The following is a 21871-nucleotide window of genomic DNA, read 5'->3' as shown; positions in this document are numbered from 1 at the left end:
TTGCACCTGAAGCTGCTTTTCTATACTAGTTGCTCCCCAAACAGACTGAGTTCCTCATTCTTATAGACAACTCTTGGCGACACAATCTCCCCATGGAGGTGTGAAAGCAAACTTATTTGCATATCGAGGAGGGACACTATGATAATAAAACCATCGCTTTGACCAAGGTGTCCTAATTCTCTGAATACAACCGTTTCCAATTAATTTGAGATTCTCATAGAACGATTCGATCATTTTGAGATTCTCCGAATACTTTGGTTTGTGCTTTATTATAAAGAGTGTGAGCCTATTTCAAGACTTGCAGGCAGTTAGCTTCATTGGTTAGTTATAAGCTTTTCTTTTCTTTTTTTTGCATATGAATAAGAACTGATACTTACAAAGTTCTTCTCTTCGAAGAGGAGGGCCAAACTAAAATCAAAGGGAAATAGGTTCAAAAATGACCTGGCCGGAGGAATTGTAAATCTATATATACTTTGCATATTCAAATGTTACTTCTTTTAAATTACCAAAGACAAGTGACCACTTTCTTTCTCCCGACCACTTCTGTTCAAATCCCTTCCTCTTGAAATAGTTGTAATAAACTATACATGTTCAAAAGGAATACATAATTTCAGTTTTCTACATGGATATTTTTCTATGCTTGTATGTTAGCGCATTACCATAAATTGCAACAGACTGACATAATCTTTTTAGAGAATGCATTATATAGGTGAATTTGTAGAATACTCAATCGACAGAATGAACTGGATCTTTCAAACACCATATGAATTACCCGGTGAATATGAACAAACTGAATTGTAAAATTAGATCAGTGCTACAAGCAGCAGACACACATTAAGCACCATAACTTGCACTTTATGCAACTAATTATTACAAATCAATCACTTGCCGTGGTAAATTAATTGTTCGGCAGACATTGCTTGCTAGAAATGCAATTTGCTAACAAGTGATTGCCCAAAGGTCCACTCCTTTGGCACAATGTCGTTCCACACAAGCGTGTGTCCATCAGTGTTGGTTAGTCTGGAGGAGAGCATCTTTCCGCTAAGGTTCGCCAACGAGTGCCAGTTAGCACCCCAATTTCGTGCCATGGGAATACAGTCTTCAGAATCATTGCTCTTTGACATCCATGTTCTTGATCGAGCCTGCTGCAGCAACATTGCTCACAAGCACAAGATTGAAGTAATCATGACCATTGATTTTAAACCTCACGCCGCCCCGCTTCACGCACAGAACCCTGCATGTTTATGGCAGTGGCATAGCAAGAGTTAATTTTATGTGACTCCCGTGACACTGGACTAGTTTATGAACTTATAAGAGGGGGCGGCTGGGATGATGCCACCTTTAACACCGATTTTCCCCGAGGCCGGCTGGGCCATGTCGAAGTGCGGCCTTGGCGTGTTGCACCAGCCTCCATTATCATTGCGGAGGGCGTCGTTCGGTGGGCAGATGTTAGTGGCCGTCACGGTCACCGTCATGCCGGGCTTACAAAACAACGGGTCCGCGCGCTTGCGATCACATGCAATCTTGTAGCACTGCCCGCACGCGGCGCCGTCGTTGAATAGCACGGTGCTCAAAGCCACCGTGCGTGTCCCGTATCCTTGAGAGAAGAGGTTGCCATACACGCACGCGCCGCCTGCAATATATAATATACATCGCAAGGTTTAATAGATAGAAGAACAAGATGAAGCGGGCATGCACACACAAGATATATGTAGTTGTGTGACTGTTGAATGATTGCCCATTGTGTCGGAGGCGTCAGTGCCGCCGTAGAGAACGTCGCTTGCGCCTTCTGCCAGACAAATATGGTTGTGGGGACGGCATATTTGTGGTGTCCACAGCCATGGCTTGAGGGCCAATCCAGAGATATACTGTATGTATGTACGCGCAGACACGTTCCTTGAATCATACTACGAGTGATCATGTACTTCACCTGGTCCTGAACGTCGGCGGCGCACATCGATCGGTGGCATCTGAGGACCAGGTCGTGAAGAAACCTTGACTTGTCAGTAAGGTACATCCATGCATAGAATCTTTGAATCCGTCCATTTTAATTTATGGTTGTCAAGAAATATTCAGTTTGATGGATTGTTATCGAGGCTAAACCAGGTAATGTTCAAGAATTTTTAAGATATCTGTACATTTGAAAAATGTGCAAGGATTTAAAGAGATGCTCTGAAGATAAAAAAAAATGTGCATGTATTACAAAAATTTTGTTCGATTTTTTCTAAAAAAACTCAGAATTTAAGAAATGTTAATGAATTTAAAAAAAACTAATAAATATTTCAAAGTCAAAAGGAATTAATAAACTATGTGCATAAATGTTTAAAAAGTATAACAAGGAATTTCAAAGAACCAATGGAAGGCACCGCTCGCTTGATTGCATGCTACTTAGTGTTAAGAATACGGTTTTGCTAAAGCACATCGGCATGTGCCCTAATTATTGCTCATCTAAGTCATATATCGTTGATTTTACTTGGAGATTCGTGAATGTATTTTTTTCTTTCCTTTTTTCTGTTCATATTTGATTGAGTCATTTAGATGTGCAATAACTAGGGCACATCTAGATATGCCTTAGACAGACCCGAATATGTACAAATTAATGTTGGCAAATGGGTCCTGTTTAGAGTCAGCTTTGTGCATGAAAAAACAGGAAGGGAGAAGTAATCATGATTCAGATAAATTAGCCAAGTATGCTCTAGAACTTAGTGTTGCAAGCCATGTTCGGCTTGATTGATATGTAAGTTGTCCTATGAACATCGCAGTTAATGTATAAAACTCACAAGAGTTTTCCCTCACCAAAAAGTAGACTCTTGTGTTGGACATCCTTCATTCGGTAGCTATATATCCTTATGGAGAGAGGGGGACAATGAAGATCAATGGGAGGGAAATTAGTGGGAAAGAGAACACGCCAGTCCCTGACAAAACAACCTGTAAGTCTAGTATAACAGCTCTGTTGTCCTCAGCTCTTGGAACATTTTTCGCCCGTCTTCCATATTCAGGAGAGAACTGTACTGAGAATGGCTCATTAACCATGTTTGACGCGTCTAGTGCCACTGATCCTCATGTAGGTTGAGGTCGAGCCGTCGACGCCCAACACCGAATTCCCAAGTACACCTTTTGGTCGTGTGGGTGGCAAGGGGTGTAGCGGCGCATGGTTCAGGCTAGCGCTCTGCTTTGGTAGTGTCGTCGTTCAGAACTGGATCTGGAGCTTGTGCCTGTCGCGGTGGTCCTTTCTAACGCGTGGTGTCACCAGTAAGCTGTCGGGTGAAAGCTCATTGCTTTGGTGCCGACGGTGGTGATGCCCGCGGGTGCCACTCTCCTCTTGAGGACGACGTTGTGGTTCTGCTCTCCCTGTCACGATTCCGGGTGAAGACCCTCGTCCGTCTCATACTCAGCAGCTCGTGGAGCTTCGGTCTCTTAGGGTGTTGTGGTGTTGTATGCTGGCCTACCGGTGTTATTTTTCAGCAACGTAGTCACGTGCCTTTATGTTATCTAGTTATCTCAGAATCTGCTTTGTATGGGGCCACCCCACTACCTTGTGTTGTTTGGCCATGTACTTTGGTTTTGTTTTTTCTATAAAGTGGGGTGCGAGCCTCTTTCGAGAGTAGTAGGCAATTAGCTCGATCGGTCTATTATATAAACTGAATTTTTTCTGCATATGATACTGACAAAGTTCTTCTGTTGGAAATGGAGGGTTGGATTAGAATTATAATCAAATAGGTTCAAAACAGGAGATGACAGGAGGACTTTTACATCAATACTTTGCATATTCAACTTTTACTTCTCTTAAACTGTCCAAGATAAGCGACCACTTTCTCTCTCCTCATGACTTCTGTTCCAATCTATTCCCCTTGAAATAGTTATATAGTGCATCAAAGACCTATATGTACATTCAAAAGGAATACATGATTTCTGTTTTCTGCATGGATATTTTATATGCTTATATGTTAGCGTTTTACCATACATAGGAACAGAATGAAAGAATCTATTTACATAATGCATCATATAAGTGAATTTAAAGAATACGCAATCGATCTAATGAACTGGAACTTGTATATATACACCATAGGAATTGCACCGTGAGTATGAACAAATTGAATGGTAAAATTAGATCAGTGCTACAGTCAGCACAAACATTAAGCGCCATAACTTGCATTTTATGCAACATAATTATTACAAATCCATCACTTGCCCTGGTAAATAATTGGTCGACAGACATTGCTCGCTAGAATTGCAATTTGCTAACAAATGATTGCCCAAAGGTCCATCCCTTTGGCACAACGTTATTGAACACAAGCGTATGTCCATCTGTGTTGGTTAGTCTGAAGGAGAGCATCTTTCCGGTGAGGTTCGCCAGCGAGTGCCAGTTAGCACCGCAATTGCGTGCCATTGGCATCCAGTCTTCAGAGTCAGAGCTCTTGACATCCATGGATTTGATCGAGCCTGCTGCAGCAACATTGCTCACAAGCACAAGATTGAAGTAATCGTGACCATTGATTCTGAACCTCACACCACCCCGCTTCACGCACGGAACTCTGCATGTGTATGGCAGTGGTATAGAAAAAGTTAATGTCATGTGCCTCCGGTGACTCTAGACTAATTTTTAAACTAATAAGAAGCACATATATACCTTTGATACATGACGGGGATGATGCCACCTTTATAAACACCAATCTTCTCCCAGGCCGGCTGGGCCATGTCGAAGTGCGGCCTTGGCGTGTTGCACCAGCCGCCGTTGTCATTGGAGAGGGCATCGTTGGGCGGGCAAAAGTTCGTGGCCGTGACAGTGACCGTCACACCGGGCTTGCAAAACAATGGGTCCGCGCGCTTGCGGTCGCATGCTATCTTGTAGCACTGCCCGCACGCGGCGCCGTCATTGAACAACACGGTGCTCAGAGCCGCCGTACGCGTCCCGTGACCTTCAGCGAAGAGGTTGCCGTACCCGCATGCGCCACCTGCAATACATAATACACATTGTAACTGTTAATAGACAGAAGAAAAAGATGAAGCAGGCATGCACGCACTAGATAGATATAGTGGCGTGACTTGACTGATTACCCATTGTGTCAGAGGCATCAGCACCACCATAGAACGTTGCATGCGCCTTCTGCCAGACGAACGGTTGCGGGGATGGCGCAGTTGCGGTGTCCGCAGCCGCAGACAGCAGCAAACTGCCGACCGCCAGCAGCACCACTGCAACAACTCGAGCTCGAGCCATATCTATGGTTGCCCTCGAAACTTCACAACTTATGATATATGTAGCTGATCCGAAAACTGGAGCGCGCAAGCTGATGAGTACGGTCTATATTGATTTGTCGCTGATGGTTGTGTGGTGATGTGGTGCTCATAATCTCACGATCGTTTGTTTATATAGTCTTCACATGCGGTTGATTCTTTCGTACGTTGCAAGGCCACCCTGATTGGTGAATGAAGCAGCTAGCGTGCAAATGTGCCTGGCCGTGCAGCCGTGCCATGGCTTGAGGGCCTATATTTACGTATGCGCAGACACATTCCTTGAATCATACTACGAGTAATCGTGTGCTGCACCTGGTCCTTAACGTCGGCGCGGCTGCGGTATCTGATGATTAGGTCGTGAAGAAACCTTGAGTTGTCAGTAAGGTACATCCATATGCATAGATCCTTTGAATCCATCCATTTTTAATGTATGGTCGACAAGAAATTGAATATTCATCGGTTTGTTCATGTGGATCGTAAATTCGTAATGGATGCCAAACCAGGCAACGTTCAAGAATTTGTAAAATATCGGTAAAATCAGAAAATGTGCACAGATTTAAAGAGATGTTCTCAAGATTTAAAATGTACATGTATTACAAAAAATGTTGTCGGATTTTATTTTTAAATCTTGGATATTAAAAAATGTCGGTGATTTAAAAAAATCATAAATATTTAAAATGTAAAAAGGAACTAAAAAACTATGTGCATAATATTTTGAAAAGTACAAAGGAATTTGAAAAAACCGATGGAAGGCACCGCTCGCTTGATTGTATGCTACTTAATGTTAAGAATAATCTTAATTAGTGTTTGCAAATTATTCCGCTTTAGAGTCAGCTTTCTGCATTAAAGAACAGGAGATACCCATGCGATTTCAGTATTATATTGGAGATCACAGAGCAAGCTAAAGTGTAATTTACCTTTGTGCATGAAGAGAGGAGAAGTAATCATGATTCTGTTAGATTAGCTTCTTTTTTTTTGAGCGAGTTAGATTAGCTAAATATGCTCTAGAACTTAGTATTGTAAGCTATCCTATGACACTAGTAGAAAAAGGGTCAAATGTGAAGCACATTAGTGCCGGTTTGAATTTGAGCCAGCACTAATGTGTCCATTAGTGCCGGTTCCAACGGCTAGCCGGGCCGCTCTCATTAGTACCAGTTCGCGGTGAACCTTTAGCACCGGTTCGTGCCACGAACCGGTACTAATGAGAGTGGTGGCAGAATGTTGTCAGTCTGGGGCCCCTCCAGCACCTTTAGTACCGGTTCGTGTCACGAACCGGTACTAAAGGTCGTCCTACATAAACCCTTCGTCCACCCGAGCTCGCTCTGTTCTTCCCCTTTCCCCTCCCTCTCTGTTCTTCCCCTCTTTCTCTCGAGCTCATCACACATTTTGCCCAAAATTTGTCAAGATTTGAAGGTCCCCATCGATTCAAATGATCACAAAGGTTAGCAACTTTGTCCTTTCATCTCTCATTGCTAGATTAGCTCTTGCAATGCTTTATATAGTGTTTAATTTGTGAGTTTAATAATTTGGGAGGAATTATATGTGGTAGTATTTGATTTATATGCAAATTGAGGTCAAAATAACACTTAGTTTGCATATGTAGGTGTGGTTTACTTAGTGCCTTCAAAATCTCCGCCGTAACCATCGTCGATCGCCCGCACCGTCCCGTCGCCGGCACCACCTTGTGGTGAGCCTCTTGTTCATGAAATTTTATATAAAAATTGATGTTTGTGTGATTTGGATATATAGTTACTCGTATAATTATCTTACCCGTACGTTGTTTGTTATACATAGTGCCATGGTTTTGATATCCGTCCCCGTCGGCTCTCGTCCTTGTTATGATTCGGATGTGGTATATATATTCTCTTTTAAAACTAGTTGCATTTCGTGTTTATGACAAATTATGCCCATCAAGTTGACATAGATATTTTTTCTAGGAGGTATGTGAACTGGAAATTCCAATGGACCCTATTGTCGAGAGGTTAAATTTAGTTGAAAGAGAAAACGAGTATTTGAAAGAAAAATTGAAAAGAATTGAGGGGGAGAAGATGGAATTGGAGTTACATGTTGCCGATGTCTTCGATGATCACAAGATCAAGATGGAGAAAATGCGCTTGAAGATTAGAAAGATTAGAAAATATGCCATCGATAGTGAGGCTTGGTATCATTATGCTGTTGGATCAATTGTTACCTTAGTTGCGATCTTGATCGCATTTGTTGTTGCATTTAAATGCTTTAGCTAGAGAGTTATTTGTTTGTTGCATTTAAGTGTTGTATGAACTTTATGTATGAACTTGTATTAATTTGGTGTTTTTGGTGCTGTGTATTGAAGATGATCCGACAATGGATGTACGATGACCGATGCTCTCCCAAGTTCATTAATGGCATGCAAACTTTTCTGCTTGCGGCTCAGGCAAACAAGCGGGCGGATGGTTTTATGCCGTGTCCATGTGCTGTCTGTAAGAATGGTCTAAATTACTCTAAGTCAAGAACCATTCACGTCCACCTGTTTAAGACAATGAAGAAGAAGAGGACGACGACAGCTATCCTGGCCATGGGTTCCCTGAATACAATGATACAACAATGGGGGAAGAAGCTGAGCCGGTAATGCGGGAAGAAGCTGAGCCGGCAATGCGGGAAGAAGCTGAAGAAGAGGCATCAGATGAGCCCGTTGATGATCTAGGTCGGGCCATTGCCGATGCAAGGAGAAACTGCGCAAGTGATTTGGAGAAGAAGAAGTTGCAGCGCATGTTAGAGGATCACAAAAAATTGTTGTACCCGAATTGCGTAGGTGACAAGAAAAAGCTGGGCACCACACTGAAATTGCTGCAATGGAAGGCAGAGAATGGTGTATCTGACAAGGGATTTGGAAAGTTGCTGATAATGATAGAGGGTATGCTTTCAAAGGACAACGAATTGCCCGAGAGTACGTACGAAGCAAAGAAGGCTATCTGCCCTCTAGGGTTAGAGGTGCAGAAGATACATGCATGCCCTAATGATTGCATCCTCTACCGCAGTTAGTACGAGGATTTGAACGCTTGCCCGGTATGCGGTGCATTGCGCTATAAGATCAGCCGCGATGACCCTGGTGATGTCGAGGGCGAGCGCCCCAGGAAGAAGATTCCTGCCAAGGTGATGTGGTTTGCTCCTATAATACCACAGTTGAAACGTTTGTTCCAAAACAAAGAGCATGCCAAGGCGATGCGATGGCACAGAGAAGACCGTAAGAAAGACGGAAAGTTGAGAGTACCCACTGACGGGTCGCAGTGGAGAAAAATCGAAAGAAAGTACGGGAAGGAGTTTGCAGATGATGCAAGGAGCGTATGGTTTGGTCTAAGCGCAGATGGCATTAATCCTTTTGGGGAGCAGAGCAGCAACCATAACACCTGGCCTATGACTCTATGTTTGTATAACCTTCCTCCTTGGTTGTGCATGAAGCGGAAGTTCATTATGATGCCGGTGCTCATCCAAGGCCCTAAGCAACCCGACAACGACATTGATGTATACCTAAGGCCATTAGTTGAAGAAATCTTACAACTGTGGAATGGAACAGGTGTACGTGCATGGGATGAGTACATGGGGGAAGAATTTGACCTAAAGGCGTTGCTGTTCGTGGCCATCAATGATTGGCCTGCTCTCAGTAACCTTTCAGGACAGATAAACAAGGGATACCGCGCATGCACGCAGTGTTTGGACGATACCGACAGTATATATTTGGCTAATTGTAAGAAGAATGTGTACCTGGGACATCGTCGATTTCTTCCGAGCAGGCATCCCGGAAGAAAGAAAGAAAGGCAAGCATTTCAAAGGTGAGGCGGATCACCGGACGAAACCTCGCCACCGTACTGGTGCTGATGTACATGATATGGTCAAGGATTTGAAGTTGGTCTTTGGAAAGGGTCCAGGTGGACAACCTGTTACGAATGACGCTGACTGACGCGCACCCATGTGGAAGAAGAAATCTATATTTTGGGACCTGCCCTATTGGAAAGACCTAGAGGTCCGCTCCGCAATCGACGTGATGCACGTGACGAAGAATCTTTGTGTGACCCTGCTTGGCTTCTTGGGCGTGTATGGGAAGACAAAAGATACACCTGAGGCACGGGAGGACCAGCAACGTATGCACGGAAAAGACGGCATACATAAGGGTCATGCAAGCTACACTCTTACCAAAAAAGAGAAGGAAATCTTCTTCGAATGCCTGCTCGGTATTAAGGTACCGTCTGGCTTCTCGTCGAATATAAAGGGAATAATAAACATGGCACAGAAAAAGTTCCAGAACCTAAAGTCTCATGACTGCCACGTGATTATGACGCAACTGCTTCCGGTTGCATTGAGGGGGCTTCTATCAGAAAACGTTCGATTAGCCATTGTGAAGCTATGTGCATTTCTCAATGCAATCTCTCAGAAGGTAATCGATCCAGAAATCATACCAAGGTTAGAGAATGATTTGGTGCAATGTCTTGTCAGTTTCGAGTTGGTGTTCCCACCATCCTTCTTCAACATCATGACGCACGTCCTAGTTCACCTATGCGAAGAGATTAACGTTTTGGGTCCTGTATTTCTACACAATATGTTCCCCTTTGAGAGGTTCATGGGAGTCTTAAAGAAATATGTTCATAACCGTGCTAGGCCATAAGGAAGCATCTCCAAGGGCCATGAAAATGAGGAGGTCATTGAGTTTTGTATTGACTTTATTCCTGACCTTAAGCCGATTGGTGTTCCTGAATCGCGGCATAAGGGCAGACTGGATGGAATAGGCATGCTAGGAGGGGAACAAATAATATGTATGGACGGACATTTTCTCACTGAAGCACACTACACAGTTCTAGAGAATTCCGCCTTGGTGGCTCCGTATATGGATGAACACAAGAATTTGCTACGCTCCAAACACCCGGAGCGGTCTGATGACTGGATTACACGTGAACAAACCAGGAGTTTCGCCAGCTGGTTGCAGACACGTACCATGCATGACACCTCTATTGAAGATGACCTGTACTTGCTGTCCTAGTTACCATCTTCGAATATAATGAGTTTCAAAGGGTACGAGATAAATGGTAATACATTTTACACGATCGCCCAAGATAAGAAGAGCACGAACCAAAACAGTGGTGTCCGCTTTGATGCAGAACCCAAGACGGGAAAGGAAACATATTATGGTTATATACAGGACATATGGGAACTTGACTATGGACGTGGTTTGAAGGTCCCTTTATTTCGGTGCAAATGGGTCAATATGACATGAGGCGGGGTAACGGAAGACCCGCAGTACGGAATGACAACAGTGGATCTCAACAATCTTGCGTATGTAGACGAACCATTCGTCCTAGCCAATGATGTGGCACAGGTTTTCTATGTGAAGGACATGTCTACCAAGCCGAGAAAAAAAAAGATAAGGAAGCGAATGCATTGTACGATGAGCCAAAGCGGCACATAGTTCTTTCTGGGAAGAGAAACATCATGGGAGTGGATGACAAGACAGACATGTCAGAAGATTATGAAAAGTTTGATGAAATTGCTTCATTCATAGTGAATATTGACCTGAGCATCCCGTTAAATGATGAAGATTTTCCATGGTTACGGCGCAAAGGGACACACACGAAGAAAAAGTTTCACATCCAAAGATCTGGGATGTGATCGGCTTCACTATCATCATTTTCTTCTGTGTTTCACACCCAGGAGGGAATCTTTGTAATAGTTAGGGTAGTTATGTGTTTTGGCATTTGAAACGCGAAGAAATTTTATGTGCAAACAAATTCTTTCATGCCTTTACTGATTTTTAAAGTTAAGTTATTCACAAACTAGTGATTCACACTAATTTCAAATAATTCAAAATTTAAACTATTCAAATTTGAAAACTACGGGCACTAACAGAAAGTTTGTAATTTTTTGTACCTAAAGCAAAAATATTCACAAAGAAACTCTAAATACACAAAAAAAACAACTCAAAAATAAATAAAGCAAAAAACAAATTAACAAAAAGCCCGCCCACTGGGCCAGAGCGGCCTGCATACGACTAGAAACCCAACCTGTTGTTGGGCCAGGATGCAGGCCCGCAAAGGCCCAGTAGGCCCACAGGGCAGCACAGAAAATGTAGGCCCAGTAGGCCTGCTTTGGAGAGGAGCTCAAGAGAGCTACCGCACGGGGGTTTATAAACCAGTGCGGACACCCCTCGGCTAGCGAGGTGGGACTAAACTTGCCGCACCGCACCTGCGCCAGCGCACCCCCTTTAGTACCGGTTCGTGGCACCAACCGGTACTAAAGGGGGGCCTTTAGTACCGGTTGGAGCCGGCACCAACCGGTACTAAAGGGGGGCCTTTAGTACCGGTTGGTGCCACCACCCGGTACTAAAGGGGGTGCGCTTGGTGGCTCCAACCGGTACTAAAGGTCCATCCTATATAACTAAACGCTTCAAAAATTTCAGTTTTTCATCTGCTTCTTCTCCTCTGCCCTGTCGCCCGCCGCCCCTGTCTCCATATCCCTCGTCGCCGACCCCGTCACCGCCCCGTCCCCGTCGTCGCCGCCCCGTCGTCCCCGTCCCCGTCGTCACCGCCGCCCATCCCGGCCCGTCCCGCTTCGTCCCCGTCCCCGTACGTCGTCGCCGCCCTGTCCCCGTCCCCGTCGTCGCCGCCCCGTCCCTGTCCCCTTCGTCGCCATCCCCGTCGTCGCCGTCCCCGACGCCGCCCCCCGTCGCCTCTCGCCTCGCCGGTGAGCACACACACACATACATTTTTTTAGTTTTTTAGTTATAGAAATAGTTATAAAAAAGTTAGAAATTTTTCTTTTTTTAGTTATAGAAATAGTTAGTTATATAGCATTGTTAGAAATGTTATAGAAATGTTAGAATTGTTAGAAATTTTTCTGTTTTTTAGTTATAGAAATAGTTATAAAAAAGTTAGAATTGTTAGAAATTTTTCTGTTTTTTAGTTATAGAAATAGTTATAAAAAAATTATAAATTTTTCTTTTTTTAGTTATAGAAATATTAGAAATGTTATACAAATGTTAGTTATATAGAAATGTTATAATTTTTTTTTTCTGTTTTTCAGTTATAGAAATATTAGAAATGTTATAGAAATGTTAGTTATATAGCATTGTTAGAAATGTTAGTTATATATAAATGTTACAAATTTTAGTTATCAAAATCCAATCATTAAAAAAATGTTACTTTTTGCGGGCATATAGTTAGTATTTGTTCTCGACGATGCCCGGCCCGCATCCTCGCCGTCGACCCATCCGCGACGACGTCCGGCTGACCCATGTCCGGGACTGGGCTCCGCCGGGCTGGCACTGGGAGGTGCTGCCTGGAGGGGCGCGCCGCTTGATGAGGAACCCGGCCCCGGGTCCCGTCGTCGACCCTGATCTCGTTTGGTGGCGTTCGCGTGGGCCAGTTTCGGTGCGGAGGGAGCCGGCCCCGCCGGAGGTGGTACGTCGCCGTGTCAGGGAGGAGGATGAGCACGTCCATCGCTACATGGTTGCGTTAGAGGGCGGCAGGTTCTCCAATACCTGGCAGTTTCTTTAGGGATCTCACTTCAGCTATTATCCTGTGAGGGTTCCTTCTCTTTGGGTGTCCATCGCCCGCGCCGCAGGAACCGCGAGTGTCCTAGATTCTTCTATAGTATTTGATCTTTATTAGCTACCTAGCCAGTGATGTATTCGATATATAATATTCGAGACGATGTATTCGAGATTATATATTATTCGAGACGATGTATTCGAGATTATATCTATTATTCGAGACGATGTATTCGAGATTATATCTATTATTCGAGACGATGTAATTTGAATACTAAATTGTTTTATATTTCTTTTGGATTAGTTAAATAAAAGCTATGGCGGACAATACCGGCAGAGAGGGAGAACAGGCCCTGTTCGATATGATACGCCATCCTCGCGGGCCAGATGATGATCAGAATGAAGAAGATTATGACGGCTCCAAATTTCTAAACAACATCGGGGAGGGTGGTATGATATTCGATCGCGACGACCGAATTGATGAAGTCATGAACTATGATTATGATGATGATGAAGAAAATGTTGATCTTGAAACAACAAAGACCGGCGAGGTATATATATTTATATAAGCAGGCATCTGGTGATCATCACATGTTTTAAATGACTTGAAGATATATTAACGAATCGATCTTTCTTCTTTCAGCCATCCGGATCGAGCAAATCTTCGGACAACAGGACGAAACGAGGCCCGAACAAAAAGTTGAAGGAGGGCGTAAAGTACAATATCAAGGCAATCAGACCTAATGGCGAACCATTAGCACCTAAGAAGATTGCGGACAAGTTCGTTCGTCAGTGCGGAGTTCTTGTGAAGGACCAACTCCCGATCTCCCTTCAAGAATGGAGAGAGCCAGCAAAGCCACGTCCAGATCTTACTTTTGTCGACGACAGACAAAAAGGTCTGCTTTGGGATACTCTCATGGAACATTTCATCCTACCAGATCATTTCACATAAGCAGATGTGCAGAAAGTCAAGGACGCTGCTCTTAGGAAGATGGCGGTTGCATTCAAGAACCACAAGAATCGTGAATGGGACAAGTACGTCAAGGGAGGAAGGAATACTCCAGTATTCAAGGGAACACTAGAGAAGCAAAGTGCTCATTGGGACGATTTCATGAAATTCAAGGATTCGGAATTAGCTAAGGAATGGTCGAGAATAAACAAGAAGAATGCCGAAAAAAAGGATAAGTTCCATAAGCTGGGGCCAGGTGGCTACGCGGTGGCAATGCCTAAGTGGGATAAGTTTGAGAAAGAGATGGAGGATGCAGGTGTCACTCTGGTTACTAGGAGCTGGCCCCCCAGGTGCAGGACTTGGTTCTATGCGCATGGGGGGGAGTTGGACCCGAAGACAGGCAAAGTTTCGACGAAGGCATGTCTGAACGGAGCCGATGATGCGATACTTGTTGCAATAGAAGAGGCTCGATCGGGGGTGTTCCAGCCCAACAGAGAAAACGACGAGCTTACGAGTGCCCTGGGAAATCCTGAACACCCGGGAAGAACATGAGGCAAGGGCGCTATTCCGTGGTATGAGGGGTTTTCGGACTGGAATGCCAACTACAGAACCCGTGCGAGAAGGAAGATTGTGGAGGAGAAGAAGAGGAAGATGGAGGAGGAGCAGAGGAAGCTGGACTATGAACACCTTCAAGGCCTGGAATCAAAGCATGCGGACTTGGCAGTCAAATTCCAGCGGCAGCAGGAGCAGATCGACTCACTTAGACATTAAAGGGGGTCTCAGCAGCTGCAGCTGATACCGGATGATCCAGCATTGGATAGCACCGCCCCATCCATGCCGAGAAGCAGCGTGGGTTCCGCCCCGGGTGACGCAATGCTGAATAGATACCCCGTGGATTACATCATGGAGAACACTAACTGCGAGCTACACTTCAAAATGAAGAACATATTCATGAAGGTGGCGGACGCCGTTGCTTTTACAAATCCCCCCGAGGCAACCTTCTATTGCAACCCGATTCCAGCAGGCTATGCTCGTGTTTTGGTTGATGAGGTGGTGGACCAATATTCGGGGCTAGAGCTTGACATTCCTGGAGGTAACAAGGAGCACACACTCGGCAAGGCCAAACATCGTACCATCCTATGGAGAAAGGATTGCATCATCTTTCGAAGGCCACCGACACCGCGTCAGCCGACTCCTCGTCGAAGTCCGCCACCGAGTCAGCAGACTCCCGCTCCTGCAAGTCCACCAACGCGCCAGGCCACTCCTCCTCCTCCAAGTCCGGCAAAACGTCAGGCCACTCCTACTCCAAGTCCGACACAGCGTCAGACGTCCACTCCTCCTCCAAGTCCGGCACAACTTCAGGCCACTCCTCCTCCAAGTCCGGCACAGCTTCAGGCCACTCCTCCTTGTCCAACTCAGCCCCGTCAGCCTTCTCCGCCGCCTCAGCAATCGCAGAAGAGACACCCCGCAGCTATGGTGTGTAGCGGTACGAGTCGAGGTAGTACAGGAAGTACAGGCGGAGGCAAGCGATATAAATATGGTCCAAGCAGCCTCGCGCCTCTTCCTCAGAGGGCTTACGACAGGACCGAGGAGCAAACCAATGCCATAGTGCGGGCAGAAGTGGACGCCCATTTTGGACCGAAACCGGCAACGCCGCCGAGGGAGAAAGTGCCTGAGGAAAAGATTGACCACTTCATTCGTATGGCTGCACCACTAGCTCCCAAGCCTGTTGACACAGACTATGAGCGCCACATCAGGAAGTTAAATCGAGCACGTCTACAGAGAGAGGCGAGCTCGAACTCGAGCAAACAACAAGCAGCTGTCAAAAAATGCGGGAAAACCGTTCCCCAGCTGGGAGAACAGGTGGCGCAATCGATCCCCTCGCTTGTTGTGCCAACAACACGTGAGAGTACGCGCGCCCAATATTACTGTGGGCAAACAGTTTACGTTCCGGAGGTGGGCAATGTGGTAATAACCGAGGAGCATATAACGCAGGCTGAAATTCTCAACATCACTGTTGGACAACTCCTCGAGATCGAGCCCATGCCTGTGCTTAGAGAGGAGGAAATAAAACGGAAATATGTTCGGGGCGAACCTTTGGTCAAGCCAGACGAGGTCAAGAAGCTCCCAACGAGAATGTATGAATTGCATCAATGGTACATGGACATTATCAAGATTTCCAGTCGAGAGTCCCTCATGGTGGAAGTTAAGAAGGATCATTACTACCATCAGAAAGCTGTGGCCGTTGAGTATAATGAACTGTTACAGTTATACAATCAAGACGCACTCGACAAATCTATCGTCAGTTGCTATTGTCTGTAAGTGATTTCTTTCTGTAATTTAAGTCTCAAGCTAGCTGTAGTGATCCTTTTGATCAATCATTACCTGTAATTATCCTCACTATATTCTTTTCTGTGGTATTATGCAGGATGAAGATGTATGAAATGAAAAAAGGTGGACGCTATGGCATTGGGTTCATTGACCCAAACACCGTTAATGAATACACATGGAAAATAGATGCATATCATGAAAAGCATGTAGAGGACGGCATGCTATAGTTCTTGAAGCGCCTCAAATACAATGAAGATATACTACTTCCTTACAACTTCCAGTGAGTCATACTGTCTTGTACTACAAATTCTTTGTTTTTGCCTACTAGCTAGCTACATGTTTTTCCTTACATATGCCCGCTTAATTAAGACATGCAAACGTGTGTGCATGCAGATTTCACTGGATCTTGTGTATCATTAAAGTTGACGCCGGAACAGTTGAACTACTGGACTCACTACTTAAAAAACAAAGTGACTACACCATCTTGTTTGGGATAGTCAACAGGTAATTTCAATCATTATTAACTATATATCTCGGCCTATTTAGTAATTTGTCATTTCCTGATATGAACTATTTAATAACCCAATTATTCATTTTCTTTGTCGGCGGGCAGGGCTTGGGCAAGGTTCATCAGCGTCACTCCAGGCGAATGGAAAGAAAGACTGAAATGGTTTCGACCCAAGGTAAATAATTAAGTAGTACTAGCTAGCTAGCTAGCTGCCTTCTCTTTAACTATCATGCTTGATTAATTATTATCTGATCAAATTTCATTCTCGTAAAGGCCCTGAAGCAGGCGCCGGGGACTGATCTGTGTGCATACTGCATTTGCGAGAACATTTGCATGATGGCGTCCGAAAGGAGCAGATCTCAAAGACAGGAATGGGTACGTTTGTCAGAACACTATTCATAATTTTTACACCATTATCGATATGTAGTCACACAACTAATACACATGCATATTGATCTCCTTCTTAACAGTTCACAGAGGTGCGGGAGAAGCTCCTACCAACGGAGCAAGTACAAGCACTTCAAGAGGAAATAGCGGGATTTTTGCTCGACCAGGTCATAGATCCGAAGGGAGAATACCATTACCCGCTACCGCCTCCATGAACCACTTCCAATTGTCATCGTGCTTCGAAGGCACCAATTAGGCTAATGCCACTGGCTCCGAAGGCAACATTGTAGGAGAAATTGTATATATATATATATATATATATATATATATATATATATATATATATATATAGTATGTATGTGTGAATTAATATGGTGGTTTGTGAGACATTTGATGATATATATATATATATATGATCGGTTCTATACTAGAAATTCTATTTATATATATGCATAACGTGTACAATGTGTAGTATCGTAAAATACCAGCAAACAAAAAAGAATAAAATGGAAAACACAAAATTAAATGAAAAAGAAATCATAAACCCAAACCCCCCCAACCTTTTAATACCGGTTCGTTTCACCAACCGGTACTAAAGGGCTCCCTGCCCCCGGAGCTGGCTCGTGCCACGTGGTCTCCCTTTAGCACCGGTTCGTGCTGAACCGATACTAAAGGGGGGGCCTTTAGTGCCCACACTTTAGTGCCGGTGCTATTGCCCGGTTCTGCACTAGTGTGAACACCCTGGTTAATGTATAAAATTCAGTAAAGTTTTCCCTCACAAGAAAGTAGACTTGTTAGACATGCTTCCTTCCGTAACTATCCTTAGGGAGAGAGGGGCATAGTTAAAATCAGGGGGAGGGAGATTAGTGGGGCAGAGGACATGTCAATCTCTTGCAAAACAACCCTTACAAAACAACCCGTAAGAGCACGTCTAACTGATCCCCTATAATTTAGAGGAGGAAACGGATCTAAGAGCATCTCCAGCCGTTCGCCCCTCTAGGGGCTAGAAAAAAGTGCCGCTTGGGGGCGAACCGGCAATATTTTCGGCGTGGGGGCGATCAGATTTCCAGCCGCCGCCCCCAGGTCGCCCCCAGACACACTTTTTGTAAATATTTTAAAAAGACATTCGGCCAAAATTGGCAAACACGACATAGATTTGGCGATGTTTAGGCGTTCCATAGTTTTTTACATATGAAAAACATAAAATCTACTAAAAACAAAAACAAAGGCCTGTCGCGCCTACAAGTCGAAGAACTTCGCCCACGCCTCATAGTCGTCGTCGTCGCCGCCATCGTCGTCCTGCTTCTTCACACGGCTGTCGCTGTTGGACCCCTACCCGGGGTCTCCCTGGCGGACTGGTTTGGCCGGCGGCGGCGCCTCGTCGTCGCTGTCCTCGAAGACGACGACGCCTGCCTCATCGTGGCAATGACGCCATGCGACGATCTCCTCCAGGGCGCGGCGCTGCCGCGCCCAATCCTCCTGCGGCCACTTCATGGCGGCCTCGTCAGCATGCTCGCTCTTCACGGGGGCGAGCCCCGGCTCCGTCTTCGTCTTGACGAGGCGGGACGTAGGAGCCGAGAAGGCGCGGCCGCCCTCGTTAATGACGAGGGCGGCGTCGCGGGTGCGCTATCCGAGCGGCGTTTCCATGGGCTTGGCCTTGACGCGGCCAGCGCCGGCGACCCGGAGGAGTGGGAGGAGGATCAGGAGGAGGAGGAGGACCCGCCCAACATTCTCCTCGGCAGCCACGGGCCGCCACTCCGGCGGGGGGCCAGGGCCGCCGGGTACTCGAGCGGAGGATCATTGCCGCCCTCGAGGTACTTGAGGATGGCGTGGAGCGAGCGGCCGGGGGCGCCCCACCACAGGAGGCAGCCTTCGCTGTTGTTACGCCCCTTTACCACTAACGCGTTGTTGATGGAGGCGAGCCGCTCCGCCTGCCAGCGTTCGAAATACGCCGCCCACGCCTCATGGTTGCCGACGTCGTACTTCGGGAGGGCCCGCTCCTCCTCGGGCAGAGAGGCCCGCACACGCTCGATCTCGGCGTGGAAGTAGCCAGGGTGTTCGACGTCGGGCAGCGGGGGGACTGGGACGCCCCCGGCGCTGAGCCTCCACCGCCCCGACGCACGCATGTCGGGGGGCACCAGGTAGTTCGCCCGGTGGAGGAGGTGGCCTTCCCACTCGTGCAGAGAGCGGTGGCCGAAGCCGTTGGCCGCCGACACGTCGCCGGGGAACCATTCACCCATCGTGCACGCGGTGGCTAGACGGGGACGGAGGGAAAGAGGGCGTCGGCGGCGAGAGAGGGGGATTGGGGGCGGGGGCAGGTGCGTTCATCGACGAGGGAGGGGGCGCCTTTTATAGCGGCGGGGGGGGGGGGCAACGTGTGTACGCGTGGCGGGAGGGGGCGCGTCGCTGCACGCGCCACCCGTGAGGAATCAATGGAAGGCTGACCGGCGGCAGCCTTGGCATTGATTCCCCGCGAGAAACCGAGGCGATGAGGACGACGAGGCGCGGGGGTCGCTGACTCGGCGGGCCCGCCATTCTTTCGCGCCAAAAGCGATTGCCCCGGCGCCCACGGACGCCACCCAGAGCGCCGGCTTCGGCCTGGGTCCGCCGGTGCTAGTTTCGGGCCTAACCGGCAAAAATTGGGCTCACGGGGGCACGACTAGGCTGTTTTTTCGGCGTCAGCGTGAAAAAAGTGGCCCTGGGGCCTATTGTGGGCGCGGCTGGAGATGCTCTAAAAAGGTGTCGCTTTAACCGAAGTCCTAGACTGAACTCCTTATATAATTGGACACAAATTCGGTTCAAATTAGATTCAATCAACTACATCGAACTCGATTCAACTGGTTGCATAAACTATTTTTATAATTTAAAAGAAATTTAAATTAGTTTGAATGAAAACTTAAAAAACTACTCATTAGAGCTCTCATTCATCAACCTCTCCTAGTTCGATTAGGTCATGGCATTCTCGCGCGCTCCGTCGGCACCGCCCTGATCCCTCTGCCGGCCCGGCCCTGACCCCTCCGTCGGCACTGCCCTGACCCACTACGTTGCCACCAACACCGCCATCACCATCTACATCACTGTCGCTAGAGCAAAGTTCTATGACCGCTGCTGCCTAGGACTTGTATAGCTCGTATAACTAGCGCTCTTGCCTGATGCGCTACTGGTATAGGTGGCGGACCTCCGCCATGGACGCCTTCCCAACTTGCTACGCCTCAAGGTGCTGCCAGGCCTCTTGGTCATCCCACATCTTCCGTGCGGTGGCCACCCGAGGGTCGACAGGCTTCAACTGTAGCTGGCCATTGGGGCGGTTGCGTTGGGCGTTGGCGCCGTGGAGGCGCATCAATCTTATGTCGTGTTCCTGTGCTACCTGCACCGCCGATTGTAACTCTGAGGGTGGGCGGCCGGGTATATTTAAGATTCGCGGTCACGCGTAGTGTTATAAGGGTTCAGTCAGGTGCACGTTACAAGACAAAACATGAATTTATCCTCGTCAAACTTATTATATGGAATCGGTTAGAGATCCTCTAAGTCTAGTATAACGTCTACGTTGTTCTCACCTCTTGAAACATTTTCCACCCGTCTTCCAGAGTAAGGGGAGAACTTGCTGAGAGCTACTCACGAACCACATTTGATGTGTCTAGTGCCACTGATCCTCGTGTAGGTTGAGGTCGAGGTCCAGCGTTGAATTCCCGGGAAGGATCCATGCATGCACAAACAACTAATGATCTCAAATATCTCCTATCAACGTCTCTGCATATAGAGGCTCTTGTTTTTTTACATGATGTTTGTTATTCTTGACGACTCGGCTGGCTCATCCTGTTATTATAGTAGCATGCATGTTGCTTCTAGCTCGATCGGTTGGTAATAAAGGGAAATCCTGGTAATAAGGGCTGGGCCCATCAGGTTAGTATAGTACTCTTTGAAGACGGTCTTCAGAAGCAAGTAGTAGACATTCAGTGGGCCGGCCGACCCAGACTAGATGGCTGAGGCCGGGCTAGGAGTAGAACGATGTTCTTCTATTTTTAACGGTGTATACCATATAAACATACCAACACATTGACAATTTTTTTCTACTAAATGCATCATATAATTCATATTTTAATAATACTCAAAAGGTTGAATGAATTTGATCTTACATACACCATACGAATTACACAATGAGTATCAAGAAATTCTCACATAAAATAGGACCAGTGCTACAAGCACTGTCCCACTAAGCATCACAATTTCCATTTTACGCAATGCATAGTTATCAGGAAACTGTCCCTAGCCCCGGTAGATTAATTGGTCCACACACATTGTTCATTTGAAATAAGAGTTTCTAGGAAATGTTTGCCCAAAGTGCCACCCCGGCACAACACTGTTGTAGATAAAGCGTTTGACCATCAATGTTGGTTAGTCTAAAGGAAAGCATCATGCAAGTGAAGTTCGGGAACGAGTGCCAGCCGGCGCCCAGGAATCAGAGCTCTTGACACCCGTTCACTTCTTTGGGCGTTGAGTCGGCTGGTCTATCAGGTTAGTATAGTAGCAGCCACCTTGTAGACCTATCGGTCGGTAATAAGAACTGATAATTACCTTTGAATTGAGGTGGAGGGGTGAGCTAGAATTACAAAAAGAAATACTTATTGTTACAAGGTCTTCTATAAAGCTTCAACTTATAAAATAGGTCCAGAAAGGACTTGAAGGATAAAGTTTTGCATCAACAATTTGCATTATTCAAACCATACTAATTAACAGTCAAAGACAAGCGATTATTTTATTTTTTCCTCAGCTCTTGTTTGCATGTCTGGACAAAATAACTGTATATGTCATGTAGCAGTACATAATTTCTGGTTTATACATGGATTATTTTATGTTCTCCTATGCAAATGGCGTACCACTATGTAGACAGCAAGACAATGACATAATGTGTTTACAGAATGCATCACATGATTGATTTTGAAGAATA

General features: G+C 46.1%; 1 protein-coding gene and 1 pseudogene across 1 annotated transcript; both read right to left on the bottom strand.

The window, feature by feature from the left end:
* Positions 1-923: 923 nt before the first annotated feature.
* LOC125546499 (expansin-A14-like) lies at positions 924-1957 on the bottom strand (annotated as a pseudogene).
* A 2079-nt stretch (positions 1958-4036) lies between these two features.
* On the bottom strand, positions 4037-5326 carry LOC125547655 (expansin-A24-like). The gene is made up of 3 exons (XM_087545995.1): positions 5059-5326; positions 4631-4955; positions 4037-4535 (listed from the first exon to the last, which is right to left on the bottom strand). The coding sequence occupies exons 1-3, from the start codon at positions 5216-5218 to the stop codon at positions 4226-4228; spliced, it is 795 nt and encodes a 264-aa protein (XP_087402121.1). The 5' UTR covers positions 5219-5326; the 3' UTR covers positions 4037-4225.
* Positions 5327-21871: the final 16545 nt, after the last annotated feature.

Source organism: Triticum urartu, chromosome 3A, assembly GCF_056163025.1.
Source record: "Triticum urartu cultivar PI428250 chromosome 3A, HENAU_Tu73, whole genome shotgun sequence".
NCBI lineage: Eukaryota > Viridiplantae > Streptophyta > Magnoliopsida > Poales > Poaceae > Triticum > Triticum urartu.
This window is presented reverse-complemented; position numbering and strand designations above follow the sequence as displayed.

Excerpts from the sequence above, each read along its gene's own strand:
- LOC125547655 (XM_087545995.1), bottom strand. The coding sequence starts at position 5,218 with ATGGCTCGAGCTCGAGTTGTTGCAGTGGTGCTGCTGGCGGTCGGCAGT. Across the intron at positions 4,956-5,058 it reads TGATGCCTCTGACACAATGG|GTGGCGCATGCGGGTACGGC; the intron begins GTAATCAGTCAA and ends TATGTATTGCAG. Across the intron at positions 4,536-4,630 it reads ATCCCCGTCATGTATCAAAG|AGTTCCGTGCGTGAAGCGGG; the intron begins GTATATATGTGC and ends ATACACATGCAG.